The 22,559-nt window shown below is 44.9% G+C and overlaps 1 protein-coding gene across 36 annotated transcripts in view; it reads left to right on the top strand.

Moving 5' to 3' along the window:
- Positions 1-22,559, top strand: part of CLASP2 (cytoplasmic linker associated protein 2) — a 1,795,600-nt gene that overhangs the window by 332,845 nt on the left and 1,440,196 nt on the right. For all 36 annotated transcript variants that reach the window (XM_086964693.1, XM_086964694.1, XM_086964709.1 and 33 more), the window contains exon 6: positions 4,466-4,563. In XM_086964693.1, the coding sequence (XP_086820819.1) occupies positions 4,466-4,563 (98 nt within the window). The remainder of the gene's footprint in view (positions 1-4,465; positions 4,564-22,559) is intronic.

Here is a 22,559-nt window from a genome sequence, read left to right as displayed (position 1 = left end):
TTACTGGTTTGGCACGCCTGCTTTCACTTTAGGTCCCCTATTGGGGAGCAGTTTTTGCTGGGTTGACGATTTAACTCTGGTTCGGTTTCATCCTCCTCTACGTGCTGTACTTGCGAGAAGGCTGCTGGCGGCGGCGGCTTGTTCATGGTCTGGACAGTGAGACATAGTAGATCATTAGCAGGTCTGTCACATGGGGCTCATGTGCACCCCTACTGCTCTGGACTGCAGGCTCTCGACGTTCACCTTGACAGACTTTATACGTGTAGGGCGCTTTACGACTGAGTGGTGAGTCTAGAATATCTGGCTAAAACATATTCTGTCCATGCTTCCGTGGTGGTACGTTCAAATGGTCGTCTCCTAGGCCTAGTGTGCTTACCTGGTGTTCTGATCTTTCTCTTTTGGAGGATAATGCCTTCTGGGTTTTTCTGGCACTGTACATTTCTCGGTACAGGATGAATAACACATGTTTGTCCTCATCAGTGATGTTGGAATGAGGAGCTTTGAAGGTGGTAATTCGGGGAATTGTATTTCTAGCAAAGTAGGGGTTTGCACCCACCTCTTTTTGGATTTTCAATTGCTGAAAGCGGTGTCGGATGATCTTCCAGGTGGGCTGGAAGGGCCCCGAATGATAGGAGAAGCCTACTAGATGATTGGAGGAGGAAGTTTGAGCTTGTGGATCTCCTTCACCGCTTTGATTATAGGGCATATGCGGCTAGGGCACATGCGGCTAGGGCACATGCAGAGCAGGATAAGTTGGGTAGGATGTTGGCTTGGCTATTGCGGGATGTTGGATGAGGTCACACTGTACTTCATTTACGTGGTCCTTCGGAGTGCGATGTCTTCATGCAGGTGAGATCAATGCTGTGTTTCTGCAGCACTATCGTGAGCTGTATCCTTCAGGGTGGTGAGTGATGAGGGGGAAATGCTGCGTGATATTGCGGACAGCTCTCCAGTGCACCTTTAGTCGATGGTGGCGGATCAACTGGGTGTAGACATTTTCCAAGCAGGAGGTTCAGGGAGCAATCAAAGAGATGGCGAGGGCTAAGGTACCTGGTCTATTGATTTCCGAATTTCAGGCTTCCTTTGCATCTTACCTTGTGCCTAAATTGGTGGCGCTTTTAATGACTCTAGGCAGCGTGGTCAGCTGCCGCCCTCACTGCAAGAAGCAGCTGTTGGGTCACTCCCTAAGAACAATAGAACCCCTTCTTCTGGAGTCTGAACGCCCCCTCTCCATGCTTAATTCCGATTACAAAAAGTTAGTTAAAATTGTGTCAACTCAGTTGCTTCCCCATATGTGTTCTTCGGTCCATCCGTATCATATAGGATTCATTGTCATGCACAGCGCTATGCCTAATAACTGCTGTTCCTGGCCTTAGACCGTCACGAACACCTCCCCGAGGCACTGGTTATTATTGTCGACGTTACAAAGGCGTTAACTCGCTCTTCTGGGACTTCCGGTATGCTACTATGCTTAGCATGGGCTTGGGTGTGCCCTTCGTCAAATGGACAAAGCTTCTTTATGCTGGCCCCCTGGCCATGATCTGTATTGGAGGCCTTTGCAATGGACCGGGTTACTCTGCAGGGTTGCCTTTATTGTTTGCGTTGGCCATTGAGCCTGTTGCCTGCACGGTTTGCTGTAGACTCAGGGCCTGAGCATTACCTCTAACTGCTCTAATCTCTCTCTATTCACAGACAATATATTATTGTATCTTAGGGGAGAGATATAGACCTCCTGGAGGTGGTAGTCAAGTCTTCGTGAGGGGATGGTGGCATGGATTGCTGTCATGGATGATCTTTTTGGTGGGGGTGGGGGGTAATTGTGTCCTTTCTCTAACCTCCGGGAGTCCTACGATATCCCTGTAGGCCATTTTATCCTCCATGGAGCCTTTACCCACAAGATACAGAACTGGTGGGGTATTTGTGTTGCAGAATGACTGGAACATGACTGCCTGCTTCATCTCTTACTTATTACGTGTTGAACAAAAGCGGTCGCCTCTCACTGATCGTTCTTGGAGGAGGATCCTGGACTCCAGTTCTAGGGTGTCTAGAAATTCTCGCTTCAAACCCATCCAGTTATTGTATCTGCATCGGGCCTACTAGATTCTCCAATGTATACGTACTATGTTCTCTGCCTCATCCTCCGAGTATCCCTGTTGCGCCATCAAGGACATAGTTCTCATCCACATCGTCTGGGCTTGCCTGCTGGTATTACCCAGGTGGTTCGTGGGGCCATGGATAGTGAATTTCCTCTAAGTCCTACTTTATGCTTTCTGGGATTTCATGACTGTTCGGCGACTAGAAAGGCCATGGATAGGTTCTTAGATTTGGCCTGCAGGCAACGGCCCATGTCTCAGAAGTCTCTCTGGGACCCTGCAGTGTATCGCTGGTGTTTAGAGTTGACAAAGTAGGCAGACTGTGAAAGGGAAGTGATTTGCAGGGAAGTGGCTTGGGGTGTTCAGTAGGTACCGATATTGCCTGCATGGGATGCCATCCTGTTGGCTTGCCCACAAGGGTAGTGAGGAGACCGGGTGCTTGCTGATGGTTCCTCTTCTGGTGGCTCTGTGTCGACCTTGGATGCTGGAGCACTAAGTCTGATTCAGAAAAGGGGGTGGTGATGAACAGTGTAAGAATTGGCTTGGTAGTTTGGTCTGCCCTGTTCCCATGATGCACTGGGCCGGGGTCAGACTAATTTGCATATAGCCAAGTCCTGAGCTGGTATGGTGCAGTGAGCTAAAAAACGGTGATGGATCAAGCCCTGATCTTTGGACTGGGTAAGAGTGGTCTGCTTAATTCAGACACTCTGTTTATCACCAACCCCTTTTCTGGAGCACTAAGTCCATCACCGGCTGACTCTCCTTAGTGGCCTTCTCCTCCCTTTGGTTCATTCCTTTTCTCCTCTTCCCTGTTATGCCAGGGGGATCCCGGGGTCTTTGCATGTAAGGGAGGTGGGAGTTTGTTTGTCTACTTCTATATTTTATGCATTTCATTCATGTGCGCTCCCATGTACCTTTTTCAAGATGATGCTCTCCCTCTGTTGGGCTTGTTTTGTTGAGGTTGAACAAAATTTGATAAAAAATATTTAATTAAAAAAAAAAAGAGTATCTACTAGTAAAGGCATTACCAAAGGTGCGTAAAATGTTCTTTTTGTCCTAGTGTGTAATGTGGCTGAGCCACACTGAAGGAAATCACGTTTCTATAGGATTTTAAGGGGTGAGGTCTGAAGTTACTGTGTAAATATGTTCTTTTTATCATGTAGTCTATTTTTGATGGATGCTTCTATTTGGAAGTTCTTCACCATTTCATTCTTCATCTTTCGAATTCCCCCAGGCGTCTGACCTAGAACCGGAGCTTACACACAATTCCTCCTGTATGTCTACAGGTGGCACCATCAGACTGCAATATTGCACCGACTCTGGAAGGGATGGCACCCGCCCCTATACAGAAACCACACTTACGTTCTGACATAATTTCCTTTCTTTATGCTCCCTTTAAGGCGCATCCAGAGATCCACACACAAACCTTTTCTCTGTGGGTTACTGACACCAGAGTTGTTCTATTTTTGACAGTGTACTAGGGGAAATTACTCTCCCAAAGTCCACAAGATTCAAACTATTGCAGATTTGGAAGAAGGAGCGGTTGGTCATGGATCATATGGTGTCTGCCTTTAGTTTCTATGGTCTAAGAGACTCTAACTTCTGCGACAAATGCTCCATGATGCACCCAAATGTTATCAGGGAGCAGGAAGCAAAACTATGCATCGTCGAACACAGGAAATGGGACAAATCATGCTGCAAGCTAGGGTGTTACTTCCACTGCATGTCACAGGGCTGGTCCCGTTCCAGTTCCTCATCCAAGTCGCTATTGTTGGGTAGGTGAAAGGTGAAGTCCAAGAACGAGTCTTGCCATAAGCACAATAAGTGCAAGCAGGACTCTTCTCAGTCCTGTCCCTCCTACTTCGAGGAGAAGTCTTGCAGTTGTCTTAAGACTCTTCCTCCCTCGTCCAACTGGGAGTCTAGCCCCAGGCTGGTCTTGAACTGGGACACAAGCAACCCAGGATTGGTTTCGCTCTATTTTAGGCTCATCAGTTAAGAATAGCTTGATTCCAGTAGCGGTGTGCATGGTCCCTGGTGCTCCAGTTCAGGAAGGACTTGACCCGGCAGTTCGGGATGGACTTTTTCCATTGGAGCAGGGTCAAGACTGATTTGCATATGGCTGGGTCCAAACTTAGGTTCCATGGTGTGCAAAATGATGATGGAATGGGATGTGCCCAGAGTTATTTATCAGTGGCTAAGATTAATTCATACACTAAATCCATAAAAAAAGTCATACTATATTTAAATCATATTAATTTTATGTCACAGTTTTGAATAACGTTTATATTTGTCAATGTAGCTCTAACATTGCTAAAGTAAAACCTATTTGCAAATGTTCTCTATCAGTTAAACGTTTCTTACTGTATTCCCAGGTGAGAGATGCTGCAATATTGTCTGTTGTGGAAATTTATAGGCATGCTGGGGAAAAAGTGAGAGTGGATCTCAATAAAAGAGGAATTCCTGCGGCAAGGTGAGCCATCTTTCTTAATCAGTATGTTTCGATTTTAAACAAACTCCCTTAAAACTTCTAGATATCAGAGCGTACCACTTTTTAGCGTCATCATTGTTTAAAACTTAAGCTTCAAATGATTAGACAACCCAGAAAATTACACTCTCGACTCACTCATACTTGTCCACAACAAGAGTATTCAGAGTCACGGTATAGTTTAAAATGTTTATTTTAACTAACGCGCTCTATGGTACAGTACACATGCCATTACTAGCAGCAAAATGCATAGAAACAATATTGTCAGCATTGTCAAAATTCCATTGAATACAAACAGGGATATCATTTTATAAAGACAGTAGACAAGGGCTACAGTGCCTAACCACCCTCCCAGTGCTAAGATATAGTTTATTATAAAAAAAGACCAGTTCTGGGCTTTGTCAGCAGACCCCATACCTCAAACCCTAAATGAAAGGTTTACATCTCAGGGCGAGCACAGCTCTTCTCTCTGGAAAGGTCTCTCTCCAAGTGTGTTAACAACATGCTTAGCTGCAATATTAAAGCATACGATTTTCAGTAGTGCAGCTGTGTGTCTTGTTATGTCTAGGTGCGAAGGACTGGCCAGAACAGAATAACAAGGGGCATTGTTTATCGCCCTTGTACATCATGTTCAGACTCAACCTCAGAGCACAGCAAAGAACTGGAAATGGTGACAGTTCTCATGTGAAAAGGGCACTAACAAAGTCTTGCAAAATAAAGGCATGTAGTGTTGTGCGCAAAAGCAGCCTCATGGCAGCGAAGCTCATGCTAACTTAGCAATGTCGACAATGAACCCACCTTCCATACTACAGGGTCACTTGTATATTTTGTAAGTACTACTACTCATGGCACACCTGCTGCCATTCGTAATTTCTTTCTTGGTGCCAGTAATGTTAAAATGGCCTTCATGAGCCAGGGTAACTAAAATGCTCTCTAAAGGAACAGAGAGGCTCGGGTTCAGGTTCTAGTTCATCCTTTACTTTCCAGATAAATGTGGAAAACAGTACAGTACTTTTCGCTCAATCATTCGTGCTTAATTATTCTGTGAAAATACACAGGATGGCGATTGGGACGTTTCAATAAGTATTTATTGGTCCAGCATCAGTCTTGTGTAAAACATATTTGCTGCGACAATCAGGAGACAGAAGCATACGCAAGAAATTGCAAGTACTAATCTAGTAAACAGTAAATACATACCTACCATAGTGCCATGAACATGCACAGTTCAGATAAAACAGTAGCACTTGCATACTCCTATAATGCACGCCCTACATACTGAGCCTAAATGTACCTAGCCTAGATATATAGGTGTAGCTTGTATATGTAAATATGCATATAGCCAAGATTTCCATAGGGAAGAACCAACCCCCTCAGCTGATGGTAGAGACTGAAGGAACCCGTCTCTGCTCAGAGGAGGACACCGCGCAAGGGATGTCAAACCGCTGCGTGTTAAAGATTGAGCATGCAGGACCCCATGTCAGCGGGGAAGGAATTCTTCTCTAAATTGCAGGGGGGAATAAGGGTCTTATATACTAGAGTGGTAACTCCAGGGCTTCTTCTAGAATAGATATGTTTTGAAAACCATTAAAAATGTTTTTGTAAACAATGCGATCATGCACATCGGGCTTGTTGGCCAAGGATGTAAAAAGTGATTAACCTTTATACCGAATAATTATGGATTATGCAGTGCCTGGGGACATGTTTATGTAGTCCGGTACCAGGAGTATGATAGAATACTAAGAGCCTGGTGTCGAAGAGACAGAAGCAAGCTACTAGGTAAAAGGTCACCTGTTTAGAACCGTTGTTGTCATGTGGATGGGACAATGTATGTATAAAAGGGTATACATAACAAGACTAGCCTAAAGGACATGACACTATAGTTGAGTCTCCACATCCAAACCACTTCTCCTGTTTAACGAAGCCCTCACGGCTAGACTGATTTGTAAAGTCCCCTTTCGCCACACCATCTCACCCTTCCTGAGAAAACTGCATTGGCTTCCGATCTCTGCTCGCGTTAAATTCAAGGCCCTGGTACTTGTTTTCAGGGCTCTGAATGGAAAGGGTCCTGGATATCTCAGACACAGACTGAAACCGGTCCACTCTTCCCTCAATCTCGCATCCAACCACCTCCGCCTCCTACTCCCTCCGGGTAAGGAAAGGTGGTAGAGCTTTTTGCTGTAAATGCCTCAAAATTATGGAATGCCCTCCCTATCAGCCTCCGTCTCATCGACACTGAATCCCAGTTCAGGGGTAAACTAAAGACCCTCTTATTTTCTGGCTGTTAGCTTTCCCTTGTTGACTCTCTCTCAAATCTGCAATCTTAGCGCCGGGACACCCCCATTGGGGGCAGCCGTGCGCTTAACAAATGTCAATAATAATAATAATATTCTACTTGGGGTCTGGTGCTGCCTTGGCCGCCTTTCTCTTCTTTAGTGGCCATGGAAGGGATATCCAGCCACGTCTCTACCTGCCCTACACCACTGACACAGTACCCACAGACCTCGTAGATCAGGTTACCAGATGTAGGATCAGTTTGCCACTCCCCCCGCAGCCTCAGCCTCCTAGCTTATTTAGTTTGCCCTCCGACCATCATGGGCAACCAGTGGGAGGCAGTTTTTGCCATCACCTGCACCACTGGAGGTCGATAACATCCGACCGCTGGGTTCTCCAGGTTGTCCAATGGGGCTAGTCCCTACCCTATGTGACTACCCTTCCACCCATGACACCCTCTTGCAACAGGCTGACAAAGAGCCACATCTCATTACTCTGCCAGAAAGTGACGCCTCTTAGCCAAAGGAGCCTTAGAGAGGGTGCTAGCATAAGTAGTAGATTTTGTTGTTACTACTGCTACTTTCTGGTGCCCAAGAATGGTGGAGGCCTTCGTCCTATCCTAGACCTGTGTCCTCTCTATTTCGTTCTGAAAAAGAAGAAATTCACAATGCTCAGGCTGGTTCAAGTCCTGTATGCCCTGGACCCAGGAGACTGGAATGTAGCTTTGAACTGTAGGACGCATGCTTCCACATTCCCGTCCTGCCTGCCAACAAACTTTACATGTGGTTCGTGATAGGTCACGAGCACTATCAGTTGACCATACTTCCCTTTGGCTTTACCAGCGGCCCTTAGGTGCTCATCAAGGTAATGGCAGTAGTTGCAGCTCATCTGCGGAGATAAAGGGTGCCAGTTTTCCACTATCTTGACAAATATTTGTTGAAAGCGAACTTGCCCCAGGCGTTCGTCTTCCATCTCCTCCTGCATTCGCTGAGGTTCACTATCAACATGTCGAAGTCACACCTGACTCCCTCTCAGAGAGGGAGCCTTTCATTGGAGCTGTTCTGGATACTTTGCAGTTTCTGGCGTAGCCATAGCGAGTCCAAGATTCTCAGACTATAAATGTATTAAATCTACTACACCTGCGGCAGTGGCCCTGTTAGACACAGAAAAGGCCTTCGAGTCACTTGAATGAGTGTTTCTCACTGCTACTTTGTGTAAAGTAGGCAATCCAGCCAATTTGGTTGCATTGATTGCACTACTTTATTCGTCCCCAACTGCTTGGCTTCGGGTGAATGGGTCTCTGTCGTTCCGATTATGTGAGGGACGCGGCAAGGCTGCCCGTTATCTCCGTTATTTTTTCATTATAGCCTTAGACCCGCTGGTCCGCCACATGCAGGAAAAACACGTTTCATGGTCTACAGTTCCCCGCGGGCCCCCTGTTAATGTCCATGTATGCGGACGATATTTTGCTGTTTGTGCGACACCCTAACAAAATTCAAGTGAAGAGCAGACACCAAGGTATGTGCCTTACAGAATTTTATTGGTAATTACATCACCAACTGAAAGACAGCGACCATCCGCTTCAGCTCCCAACTGCTATCATAGTATCTCTTCGACACACCAATGCAGGAAGACCAGGTCCTACATAGAACATTTGACATATACACGTTCTAAGCTCATTATGACAGTAGGTCTACTGCTGTAATGTGATTTTCCTAACAAGAAAGCTACTGAAAATGCCATTCTATAGGAAATATTGATTACTCATTCCGTGGCATATCTGTGAAGCTTATGTCATTCAGTTGTCATACAAATGTGTTGTATGGTGTGGTCCACCGCTTATAACTTGAAATTTAAACAGTATAGTGCTTGCACATACAATCCGCATTGGCAAAGACAATGAGAGTACTGAGCTTTTGGCTTTGCCAATGTTTGTCTTCACATAAATGTTTTTAAAAAATGAAAAGAAAAAACATTTCAAGATTCAATCTTTGAACTCTGAACAGAATTTAAAATGAATAAGGAAGTTTCATAATGTAAAGAGAATCAAATGCTTGACAAAGCCAAATTACTTTTCATAGGATTCAGCCATTTGCTCCTCTGTAGTAGCCCAAGGAGCCTGCAAGAGAAATCTAATGCTAATGACACCTTTTGCTTCAGACACCAGATTTTTTAAAATTGTTATTTTATTTATAAAGTTTTATATAGCACAAACAAGATCCCGAAGGATATCAGAGCGCTTTACAAAAGGATGGAAGGAGGACATAAATGCAATGTCGACATCAAGTAAGAATCAAAAAGAAAACATTAAAAATCGCATAATTACAAGACAAATTAGTATGGGAGAGTAATTCAATAAACAGGTATATAGTAGGCTGCTCAGGGGGGGCACACTATGCGGTAAGGAAGAGCAGCATCAAATGATGGCACGATGGGTGTAGGATCAATGGCTTCAAGCAGGTGAACCTAGCCCAATTAAGGTAAGAATTTATTCATTAGAAATCTTTTGGCTTCCCATTTGAAAGCAGTTATTGAGGGGATTCTGCGTACTTCCGGTGGAAGAGAGTTTCCTATCTTTGGGGCTGCGCCGGAGAAGGCTCGGTGACAAGTTCTCTTTTTACTAAGGACGAGTGGTTTCAAGAGGAAAGTGCATGCAGCAGGTGACCCTTTTTCCATCACCCTAAAAGCCTTTGTATGCTAAAGCTAGTTTTTTTGTGCAGTTTGTGGAATGTCGAAGATGAAGCAAACTCAACTCTTAAAGTCTGCTGTTATGACATAATCTAGCTACAAAATCAAAAATCCCTATTGCTGTGCTTTTCCAGAGAAGGTGGAAGGGATGGGGAGCAATACAGCCAGGGTTGGGTCTTTGGGAAGGGAAAGTAGCACATAAGGAAGAGAGCTAGAAAACACTACACTCTTATGGAGTGCTGTATGAAAAAGAAAAAAAGTAGTTCCCTAAATGTGAGCAGTGGGAGGATACTAGTCAGCCAATCAAAAGAGACTTAAAGAGGCTGTGCTCCATGAAAGGGACAAAAACAAGACTAGGCAAACAATTGAATAAGATGCAAGCAAATGAGTAACAATAAAGTCAACTCATGTTAGGTAGTTGGTGGACTGCAAGCTCACAATAGATCTTTCGCAACCAGAACATCTTGCACTGTCTGGTAGGCGAAACCTAAAAAAACACTGCAGACTCCTTGAAGCCGATCTCTGTGACATGTTCCTTTACACAATTTGATTAAATGACTTTATGCACAGACCAATAGCAAGATGTTGAACACTATGTGCCAAGCTAAAGGTGTGGCCCAATTAGGAAGCTGGAGATTTTTCAGCCAGCTGGTGTCCTTGAAATGCCTGAAGGGTTGCCGTAAAGTCATTAACACACAAAACTTTCTTTGTCTTATATGCAAAAGCCTCTGCTGCAGACCTTCCCACCCTTCAGAGATGCGAGTCTGGCAAAAACAAATCTTTCTCGAATAGCCAGCCCAGCCCCTCTCTCTGGAAAGCTACTGAATTGGAACTGCATTGTATACACATTTGTTTGTGAGCCGGATTTTATTGTGTGCAGGCTGGCCTACAGTGGACGTCCTAATAGAATGGTCTGTAATCTACGATTTAAACCTTTCCAACATGGGAGCCAGGTCTTTGCAGGTCAGCGTCTCTTTAATTCTCTCTTTATTTCTCTCTTTCTCATAACTCCACATGCCCTTGGATACTGGAATAAATTTTTCACAGGACCACAGTCAGTGTTTCTGCACTTAAACATTTTAAAAACGTTCGCTCAGAAAAAATTGCATACTATGGGAACTGTTCATCATAGTGCAGTGGCCTTCAGGTTGAATGTCTTCACTCCTTAGCGCTGAGGCCTTCCCCCAACATCCCTGTACCTTGTTGAGCCCTTTATTTTGATGTTTGGGACATTTTACACTTAAGCCTTCACTACATTTTTTCAGTAGATATTCAGACCAAATTTGTGTCCTTTCTCGCCCACTTGTTGGGGATTCTAAAGGCACCCGGGGTTTGTAAGTTTGTCTGGAGGGAGTAGAGAAAATAGCCAAAATATAGCAAAATGTTAGGATTTTTTGGAAAAAGTGCCTTGCAAGAAAGAGCTTTTTAATTCTAAAAATGGCATCAACAAATGGTTTATAGTGCTAATATCCTCATTTTTTCGGTTTTCTGAAATTAGCAGACTTGAGGAACAAAAATTACCAGTTTTTTTGGGGGGGTTGTTGATTTTCCTATTCTGTGTGGTTTTTACATATTTGCAGTCTGTATTGTAAACAGGCTTGAAACCTATGTGTGTACTCTGAAATCTATACATTTCTGAAGAGTAGCCAACATTTAAAATTCTGCAAGGGGTCATATGTGTAGGTAGCTCATAGGTTTCCCAAAGAACATAATCGTTGAAATTAAAAATAGAAGTGACAACTTTTTCCACTCAAATTTTGTGTCCCAATGGCTTATTTACAAAAGTAGTACACCGTTACGTCTGTCAGACCCTTATGGTTTCAGGAATATGTAGTCTTTGTTGGGTGCCCAAAACATGTGATACTCAGAACCCGCAACTGAGCTTTAGCTTCTAATGATTCATCACTATGTACCGACCGTGCATCAATTAATTTGATACAATCTACTGAATGAAAAATAAGTATGCAGCAAGGACGGGTTGCCCTGAGTCTTGGGCCACATCGACCATTGTGCCAGTATTCAAAAAGGGTGATCGTGATAGTACATATTGTTACAGACCAATCTTGTTGCTTGACTCGGTGGTCAAGGTGGTGGGCTGTATACTTTTAGACAGACGGACCGTATGGGCAGAGGAATACGATACTCTATCAAATGTTCAATACAGGTTCCGCCCAGGCTGGTCTACGGTGGCCCAGTGCCTTCACTATGATCCTAAGCAAATATACTATTGCACACATTGGTACCATCTATCTAGCTTTCATAAACTTATCTTCATGCATTCGATCGGGTGAACAGGAGTAAACTGTGGCAGTAAAGACATAGGGGTTGATAGCAACATTGTTTACTTCTTAGAAGACCTTCACTGTGTAACCAAGACCAACATTAGATTTTAGCATGACCTACGTTTGTCACGTGATTTTGATATTGAAAGAGGTGTACGCCAAGGGTGTATCTTGGCCCCCTTTTTGTTTAATCTATATATAAACAACCTAGATAAAGCCCTACGATCAACAGGGGTTGACTTATCTGCATGTAGGCCGACGCTGCCTCCCTGTATTACTCTACGCGGATGACACAGTCCTTATATCTTGGACCGCGAGGGGGTCACAAACCCTACTTGATGCCTGTTCTGCTTTTATGGCGGATAGGGACTTATCCCTCAATGACTCGAAATCTTAAGGCATGCTAGTGGGGACACACCCCAAAAAATTGTTTCAATTCAGGGAAGACTTGGCGAAGGTACCACACACAGATGTTTTCTCATACTGGGGGTCGTGTTGGATGCGCATGAAAATAGGGCCCACTCAAACAAAGAAAGAAGGGGGATCTGATGCGGGTGAATGCTGCCATCTTCAACTTTGCTTCTAAGTTAGGGAAGATACCTATTTTAGCACCGGTGGGATTTATCAAGCCAAGAGTGTAGCAAAAGCTTCCTGCGGAAGCAAAACATAGTGGCACATCTTTACAGATGATCTCCCTGTAGTCAAGAACAGGTTTTTGAAGCCATTACTGGGTGTTCCCCGCAGTATATCGAATATGGTGGTAGACAAAGAACTTGGGCTGCCTTTTGTAAGTGTTATTTCTGGCACTCCGTCCCCTAATGTTTTGGCAAAAAATGTGGCTGAGTAAGGAATTATCTATGATCCAGATGATTTTAAAAGTGTATGTCCCTCAATTACTCGCTTAGCATCCCATGGCTCAGATATATCAAGAACAGCTTTGAAAGGTTAGGACTAGGTGAACTGTACATTAACCCTGAACTAATAACCAGTGTGTGGGGATAATAAGGGAGTCCTTTGGCAATCTTAGGAAACTGGAGAGGGAAGAGCAGGAATTGCGTAAACCTAGCGTACGTAAATTCATAATGGTAAAGACAACATCATTAGCTGAGCCTTATCTCGTGGGGGTTTTACTATTTATGAACGTTCACAACTGACCAGGCTTCGTCTGGATCTTTTTCACCTCGCCATACCCAGGGGGAGCAGTGAGGGCAGGAGTTAGCACCCTGTGGCTGCGACGGAGAGTCTCCACAGGATCTGCTACTCTTTGTATTATTCTGTAAAATTTATGAGGTACCCTGGAATTCTTTCATTGTATCGATTTAAAAGAGGATGGATTTTAAACAGGCTCGCCCCGCTCTCCTGTACCTACAACTGTGGAAGGATGAGTGTATCTTTTTTGTTCTTGGCTACCTGAAATCTGTGGTAAAATCTAGGGAATGTCTTGATTAAAATATGGGCCAGGGTTTAAGTTGTTTTTAAGCTTAGTCAAAGGCCTGGAGAGGTGCAACCTTGTTGGTAGGCTTATAAATTATGGGTCACGTTTATTGGCATATTAAATCTGTATTTTAAATTACAGATTCTGATGGTATGTTCCGAAATGTGTTTTAATTGTGATGAAAAATGTCAATTTTATTTAAAGTCCTTGTGATAATAACTTTTATGGTTTTATATCTTTGAAACCGAATAAAATTGAATTGAAGTATGAAACCTATTCATTTTTTAAAAGTGTTCCAGGTACTGAGTTAAGAGCAGTCGTTATTTGTAACCTCTAATCATATGATTCAGAGGGTATTTTTTCAAATGGGTTCTTTTTTGTACAATGGCTTCCATTTGAAGCGAAAAAGGTAGAGAAATTACATTGTTAATAAATGGTATACTATTTTATCCAGTATTATGGGTATCTTTCATAGATTCACATGCCTGAATCATTCCCAGTCGTCGGGTTGGGAGTCCCTGGTATATAAAAATAGTAATGTCATAAAAGACATATATACACTAATAGGCCGGAGGCTCTTTAGACCTTGTGCCTCGTGTAGTAAGCTGAGACTGCATGTAGATGACAAACATGAAGACTGCCTCTACTGTCTCTACCCTGACCATTCTGCCAAGGATTGTAAGGTGTGCCGCACTTTCTCTGTCAAGACTCTAAAAGACAGAGAGGGACGCCTGCTTCTGTGGCTACAGAGACTGAAGGACAAGGATCAAACAGTCTCTTCAGGTGAGAGCGAGTGTTCCTTCAGGAGCTCACACTCCTCTTCCAAAAGGCCAAGACAGACATCTCCAGGTCTGTCTAATATGCCACCTCAAAAGAAGACGCCAAAGTCTTCAGAGTGTCGTCCAAAAGCCATGGCAGTTAAGACTCCTCTTCAAGAAGCCACCTTCAAGAAGCCTGTGCTGGTGTCTTCTGCCATGCCTGTGACGGCGTCGACAGTAACCATCTCTACGTTGACAGCATCGGCCTTCACCACCTTGACGACATCTACCTCAACATCGTCGTCGTCGGGTAAGTCTATAACATCTATTATTCCTGTCAAAAGAGCGGCGACGACGCCTCAGTCGACGACAACTTCTTCGTCGTCCCATCGACGTCGACGACCACCTTGTCGACGATGCCATTGATGACAAAGCCATCGACGAAGCCATCGACGTCGACACCAGCGTCGACACCAGCGTCGACGAAGCCATCGACGACGACTCCAACGTCGACACTGCCGTCGACTAAGAAACCACCGTCGACGACGCTACAGTCGACGGCGTCACAGTCGACGGCGTCGTCGTCGGTGAAGACGACAGAGAGGTCTGCTGTGGCTGTCAGCATCCCACCGTCGACGGGCCCGTCGACGGAAGGCTCTCCTAAGCTGAAGTATACCTATACACACTTCAGGATGTCAAAGCGTACGCTGACGCCAGAGGCTACGTCTCATAGCAGAGTCGAGCCACTGCCACCGGTCCACTTACTGGAGACTGAGGACTCTGATGATGGTGCCATGTTCCACACTGCAACAAGTCCATCACAGCTAAATGTCAAGGTCCATAAGAGTTTGGATTACGAAGATATGGGTCAGGCAGAAGTCCCATACCAGGAGGAATATCAATCACCTCCTCCTTCACAACCTATGGTGTGCCTCCCAGCCTCAATAGTCACGGACCTCCAATTCCTCATAGCGGACTACAAACAGCGGTTTCCGCCTACTCCACCACCTTCAGTAGTGCCACCACAACTCGTGACACCAGCTCCCCCTCCTCGCCCTAGACCACCTCCGCTGGTCATTAATCCGGATCCTGTATCTTTGCCTCCTCAACAATCTTCGGATGAAGAGGAAGCAGTGGAAGAAGACGAGGAAGGTCAACAGGAAGAGGGAGAAATACAGGATGATGAGTGGAATGACTATATCTAGGCTGTGGGGTTTTAGGTTTAAACCTATAATAACTGATAAAACCCCACTGAAAGAAAAATAGCCCTCGCCGGTGAAAACATATAAACACTGAAAAAACACCTGGACAACCACAAACTAAATGCCATTCAAAGAAAGGAAAAAGAGAGTGAAAGTCTTTTTTTCTTCCTGATGGGGTAAATACAATGTAACTGGCTAATATTATTCTGCTAGAGTTTTGTTCTTTAGGCATGCACTAAAATATTGTTTCTTCTTCCTTTTACTTTTTCAGTTTTGTGGCCTTTGGTCTAAAGATGCAGGATTTAGTTTCATGTTTTAGGTCTAGTTTAATTATTTTATAAAGTACAGAGAATCAGGAAATATCAAACTCATATTTGACATTTTGGCTGCATTTGATTCTTTCACTGATAGGTAAAATGGCTGGTTACATAAAAATCTTTCCTAATATGGGTCATCACATTTACCCACAGAGAATGGGTAAAAACCCTTAATACATCAGACCATAGTTTCTAGTGGGTCAGTATTGATAGTGGGTGAATTGCTAACACCTCAGGCTTTAAACATTCAATGCAAGGTATAGTGACAAGTATATATATTACCAAGCATCTGGGATAGTGGTGAAAACATGACACCAGACTTTTGGATAACATGGAACGCAGTGTCACTTGTAATGCTCTGCAAAAAAGGTTCTTTCCAAGTTCAACAAAGATTGGAGTGATATTGTTTGTATTTGCAGTGAGTCAACTACGTATATAAAAAAGTTGTGTGATGACCTGTCAAAATTGATACCCGAGCTGAAGTGATTCCCTGTAGTAGATCCTTGCCACTTGTTAGATGGTATGCTGAAAGCATCTTTACAATCTTAAGAGTTAATGAGGGATGCTATTGACTTTTTGGTCTATTCTGGTGCACTGGTTTCTAATGCACAGGAACTAAAACACAAATATTTATCATTTCGTGCTTTATGTGGCATCAAAGAATGAGTCATCCCAACTGTGTCCCTTAGCTGATGGTTCTCTGCCCAATGGGCTAAGAATGCTGATAGGGCCTTTTTACAGAAGTTTACATGGGAAGGAAAGAGCGAGTGCACATGACCCAAAGACTCACTGAAGAAGTATTGTATGGTGTACTACAATGAGATTAATTCGCAAACATCTATTTGGACCTCATATACACTATAAGTACACTGTCTATATACCATGTTCTTTCAGTGCAGAAAGCAAGCAATAATAAAAGCAAAACGTTCCATAAACACCGGAAAAACACCTTTTCTGTTGTTTTTAGTGGCGCGAAAATGTGTAACTACTGATAACAACTGTTTTTTAAGATATTGAAAACACTGAAAAAACCCAACCAGAATTTACCAAAAATAGAAACCGAAAACAGGAAAGCCGAACTATCATTTCACATCCGGCATCCCCAGACCAGGCACAGGCGGATTCACCTCCAGAAGATATCGGGGGTTTCATAATGTTATAGAGCGAGCAGCAGCAAGGTTCAAAATAGAGATTACCACGCAACCTCAGGACTGCTTCCTATATGACTTGTTAAGGAGCCATTCAAGAAGACGGTTCGGTCAATCCCTATTATTGAACACATCTGGGACCAGGGGGTAAAGATAATGCAAAATCTCTCATCTCTACTTCCAGTGCCGACCAGGCTTGATAAGAAGTATAAGGCCCCGGACACGGCTCCGACATGCCTTACAGGCCATACTAAACCGGACTCCGTGATTACACAGGCCGCTCAGTGGAAATCCAACAGCCCAGCTGCTGCACTGACTGCGCCTCCGGATAAGGAAGACCGTAAACTGGATAACATCGGGAAGAGGTTCTCGTCGATGTCGGCCATTAATGTCAGGGCGGCAAACTCGCTTGCGTGGGCAGGCACACTGCCAGAGGAGCAGAAAGAAGAGGTAAAGAAGATCCTCCTCGAGGGAGAGCGGTCCGCCTCGGAGATTATTGACGTGGCGATGGATATCGCCTCTACAGGATTTCGCCAGCTGGCGGGGGCAGCGGTCCTTAGGCGCCAAGGCTGGCTGAAAGCTACATCTATCCGGCCGGAAGTCCAAGCCAAGGTACTGGACATGCCGTTCGACGGAGAGCTCCTCTTTGGGAAGCATATTGATGAGATGCTGCAGGGTATCAAGAAGGATACCGAGACCGCAAAAGCCCTGGGTACCTTCCAGTACAAGAATCCTTCCTTTCGGGGCTCCAGAGGAAGAGGCCAGCAGACAAGAGGTGGCTATCGGGGATACAAATCCTCCTACGGCTCGTCCCAGCAATACAAGCCTCAATACCAACAGAGGCAGCAACAAGGCCAGTCTTCGTACAATAAGTCTTCCTTTCGAGAAAGAGGAGGAAAGAAAGATTCCGCCCGAAGACAATGACTTCTTTCTCCAACAGGCCTCCACTTCTTCTCCACGTTACGTAGTTTGAGGCAAAATTTCCAACTTCCTCCACAATTGGCAAAGAATAACGACGGATCGTTGGGTTCTCCAGCTGGTTCGGTTCAGACACACTCTGGAGTTCGTGGACACTCCTCCTTCGAACCCCCCATGTCCCAGGCAACACAAGAATCTTCATCTCCTTCAAACGGAACTCTCACTAATGCTTCAAAAAAGAGCCGTAGAAAGAGTTCCCAGAGGTCAGAGGGGGAAAGGATTCTATTCACGGTTCTTCGTGGTACGAAAAAAGGAGAAGAAATGGAGAACTATACTGGATCTAAGGAACCTCAACAGATACCTCAAAAAACAATTGTTCCGTATGGTATCCATTCAGGAGGTGTTACAGCTACTCAATTCCAAGGATTTCATGGTGTCCTTTGACCTCCAGGACGCCAATTTTCACATACTCATCCACAAAAGTCACCGCCAATTCCTAAGGTTCACTGTGGCGGACAGGCATTACCAGTTAAGAGTGTTGCCATTCGGCCTGAAGATGGCGCCACACATTTTTACAGAATGCCTATCTCCAGTGGCAGCTTACCTTCGCCAGCACCATCACCAGGTATTCCCCTATTTGGACGACTGGCTCATCAAGTCTTCCACTCTAGAAGGCGTGAACAGATCTTCCAACGCCTGTCTTCAGCTCTTCGAGATTCTAGGACTTACACTCAACCAGGAAAAGTCAGTACTGCAGCCCTCTCAACGCCTCACTTTCCTGGGAGCAATTCTAGACACACATCAGGAGAAGGCCTTTCCATCACAGGAGCGTCAGGTCAAACTGAGGTCATTGTCAGCGCACATTCAGGTCAAAAAGACCATCAAGGTGCGACTTTTCAAGTCACTGCTAGGAATGATGTCCTCCAACATCCTCCTAATACCACACTGCCGCCTCCGTATGCGCCCCTTACAGGAGGCATTATCATCTCAGTGGATCCAGTGTACGGGATCCTCCGACGATCTAATCAGGATCACTCCGTTCATGGTGAAGGCACTGCACTGGTGGCTTCAAACAAAAAACCTGAACCAGGGCCTTCCATTCCTGCTTCCAATCTCCCCATATGTGATAACAACAGATGCATCATTGGAAGGATGGGGTGCGTTCCTGCAGAAACTTCAGATACACAGTCAGTGGTCGCCAGCCGAAAAACTGCTCCACATCAACTTGTTAGAGTTAAGGGCAGTTTTCCTGGCTCTTAGAGCTTTCCTGCCCAGAATCAGGAACTCCCCAGTGCTTGTGAGGACGGACAACACCACCACAATGCACTATTTAAACAAGCAAGGGGGAACTCGATCCATGACGCTGTCTCAAGAATCGCAGCAAATTTGGAAGTGGCTACTCCAACACATTTCGCTGAGGGCGGAGTACGTCCCAGGAGCAGACAACACCCTGGTGGACTCACTAAGCAGGCAACGCTCCATTTGCCACAAGAGGGAGCTCACCCAACATGCTCTCGACGTAGTATTCTCCCGATGGGGCAGACCTCACCTAGATCTATTTGCGACAGAGATCAACGCAAAATGCCAACATTATTCAAGCTGGCTTCCCCAGAAAGGATCTCTAGGGGATGCATTTTCGATTGCATGGTGCAACGTCTTTGTTTACGCTTTTCCTCTATTTCCCCTGATCCCCAGGGTCCTTCAGAAACTGAAAGCAGAGCATTGCACACTGATCCTGGTCGCCCCAGCGTGGCCACACCAACACTGGTTTACAGAACTCCACCTTCTATCGCTGGAGCCTCCGATTTCTTTCAGGCCTTACCCGCATCTCCTCACTATGAACCAGAGGCAAGTCCAACATCCAGCACTGACATACTCAGATTATCGGCTTGGCTCCTGAGTTCAGAGAATTCCAGGACTTAGATATCCCTCAGGACTGCAGGGTCGTCTTAGCCTGGGCCCGGACTGACAGTACCAATAAGACATATTCTCTTAAGTGGAAGAGATTCTGTTTATGGTGTAAAGCTAACAAACTGCACCCGTTCTCGTCATCTCCCGCACAACTTCTGCCCTACCTGCTTCACCTGGCCAACTCGGGATTGGCTCATGCCTCAATCAAAGTGCACCTGGCAGCCATATCTTGGTGCAGACCCTCTTCGTCTGGTGTTTCCCTATGGTCCAATAGACTGGTCAAGCAGTTTCTGAAAAGCTTATTCAGGACTTATCCTCCAGTGAGACCTTTACCACCTACATGGCAGCTCAATGTTGTCCTGGCGCAGTTGATGAAACACCCCTTTGAGCCAATGCATTAAGCGGATCTCAAATACTTGTCATGGAAAACAGCTCTATTGCTGGCTCTCACGTCAGTAAGGAGGGTGAGTGAGCTGCAGGCTTTCTGTATTTAGGACCCGTTCCTTCAGTTTGAACAGGACAGAGTCATTCTACGGACTAACCCCAAATTCATACCAAAGGTTCCGTCTGCTTTTCATCTAAACGAACCTATTGTCTTGAGAACTTTCTTCCCTAATCCATCTTCAACAGCGGAGAGATCTCTACATTCCTTAGATCAGAAAAGATGTCTGAAATTCTACATTCATAGAACAGAACAATTTCGCAAGTCCAACCAATTATTTATTGCCTTCAGCAGGCCCAGGAAGGGCCTACCATTGACAAAGCAGAGCATTTCAAGGTAGATCTCTGCGGCCATTGCCTTCTGCCACCAACAGGCGTGACATCCTCTGCCCGCCAAAGTTCGGGCTCATTCCACTAGAGCGGTTTCCACCTCCATGGCGCTCTTCTCTGGGGTGCCCATTGTCGACATTTGCAGAGCGGCGACATGGAAGACACCACATACGTTCACCAAGCACTACTGCTTGGATTCGAAACTTATGAAGGATGCAGCAGTAGGACAGGTGGTGCTCCGTCATCTATTTCATTAGAGGTGAGCCTTCTTCCTTTCATCCCACATTTCCTATTTCTCAATTGCACATTTCTTATCCTGCTACTGTTTGCAGTTTATTCTGTTGCACTATTGATAAGGTATTATCAAGTGTCTTGCATGCTATATTATGCGAAATGTGCTGCCTACTACTTGCTACACTGATTCAGGCATGTGAATCTATGAAAGATACCCATAATACTGGATAAGAAATGCGTTACTTACCTTTAACTGCAGTTATCCAGTTTTGGTATCTTTCATAGATTCACATGCAACCCACCCGCCTCCCCTGGAAGGGCTTACCTTGGTTCTCTCAGTAGGTACTACTTAGCACTGTGCTTACGAAAATCTGAGGGACTAGGGCTCCTTCCGGGAAGGTTCTAGAGGGTGGTAGTAGCTGATTGGCTCCTGGGCAAAGTTTGGTCCTTTTTTACAAAAGGACTCAGATAGGTTACTAATGTGAGGCCTCCGGCCTATTAGTGTATATATGTCTTTATGACATTACTATTTTTATATACCGAGGACTCCCACCCCGACGACGGGGAATGATTCAGGCATGTGAATCTATGAAAGATACCAATACTTGATAACTGCAGTTACAGGTAAGTAACGCATTTCTTATAGAAAGTACCCCACTTATATCTCTGGACCTATCACCTGCGACTGGAAAGGCCACAAACCGCAATGTGGAGACTTCAAATGTTAATCGTGATAATGTACCCATTTGGTGATGTGGCAAGCAGTGGTTTTTGGGGCCGAACTCAATGACCACTCAAGGAAACCTACGAAACCAGGCCGTTTCTAAAATTAAAACTAACACCCAGGGAAGTCCAGGGTTGTGTAACATACGTGGATCCCACAATGTTTTCTTACTCAAAATGCCATGCAAACCCGAAACTTTGGCTAAAATTGAAAACTCCTCACATTGAATAAAGGAAAGTTCAGAAATTTGTGGGGAGCCACAACATTCCTACCACTCTACATTCCCACAATTCTCCCGATAAAAGTAGTTAAAAGTTTGAACTTACAGGGCATTTCGTGGAAGAGAAACTAGGTGGAGTCTGTCAAACCACATCACCCTGGATTTACCACGGTCTCTAGGTTTTAGAAATACTCAGTGTTTGTTGGGTTTCCTAGTGGCCAGCTGACCCAGAGCCGGAGTATAGTGGCCATTCTCCACAGCAAGTGAGAGGAATTTTAGATGTACCCCCCTCTATTTGGCCCATATGTCAAAACAATACCTAAAAGAATCATAATGTTGTCTAGCTTGCCATGATGATGGGAATACTTTAGGTCCCAAGGGGTATAAAGACTGTTTAGGTTTTATGGGTGGGGTTGGTGTCTAATGTCAGCACAGGCAGCCCCACCCACCCACTCTTTATTGTGTGTAGCCTTATGCTTGACATTCAAAGAGCTTTCTGCCCTATTAGGGGGAGATTGTGGAGGGAATGGTTAAACCCCAGTCTGCACCTGAGTGGGAGCTGCGACAGAAAGGCTGTGGGCTCTTTAGGTATGGGGACCAGGCTCTTTTTGTAGAGAAAAAAATCCTGGTATCTAAGAGGGCAATTTACCCCCGCCCCTACAGGAGCAGAAAGATTTTAGGGCCTATTATGGGGTGGGGGGCACAGCATTTCATCCAGGCAGGTCGTGCCCACCCCTTCTTTCATTATTATTATTAGTTTTATTATTGATTTTTGTCTATAGTTTAGTGTGCTTTCTGAAGTGCAGGATGAGGAGATTGGTTGCAAGCCTCCAGGTTGCCCCCCAGGGAGGGCAGAAAGTCTGCTGACCCGGTATGAGGTGAGCATATGCAATATAATGATGGATTGGGATGCAGCCAGAGTAATTGCCAGTGGCTGAGATTAATTCAGGCATTCCATCAATCACTTTTTTGCATATGTTAGTTTTTGTATACATTGTAGGGGTAAGACACTGCCTGATGCCTGGGGGGAGGGAAAACCTCTACCCACTTCTCAAATAAAAAATACATTAATAAAAGATATGTGCCATCTAGTGGACTTCTA

This window comes from Lissotriton vulgaris, chromosome 4_1, assembly GCF_964263255.1.
Source record: "Lissotriton vulgaris chromosome 4_1, aLisVul1.2, whole genome shotgun sequence".
NCBI lineage: Eukaryota > Metazoa > Chordata > Amphibia > Caudata > Salamandridae > Lissotriton > Lissotriton vulgaris.
Note: the sequence above shows the minus strand (reverse complement) of the source record. Positions and strands in the feature narration are given on the sequence as shown.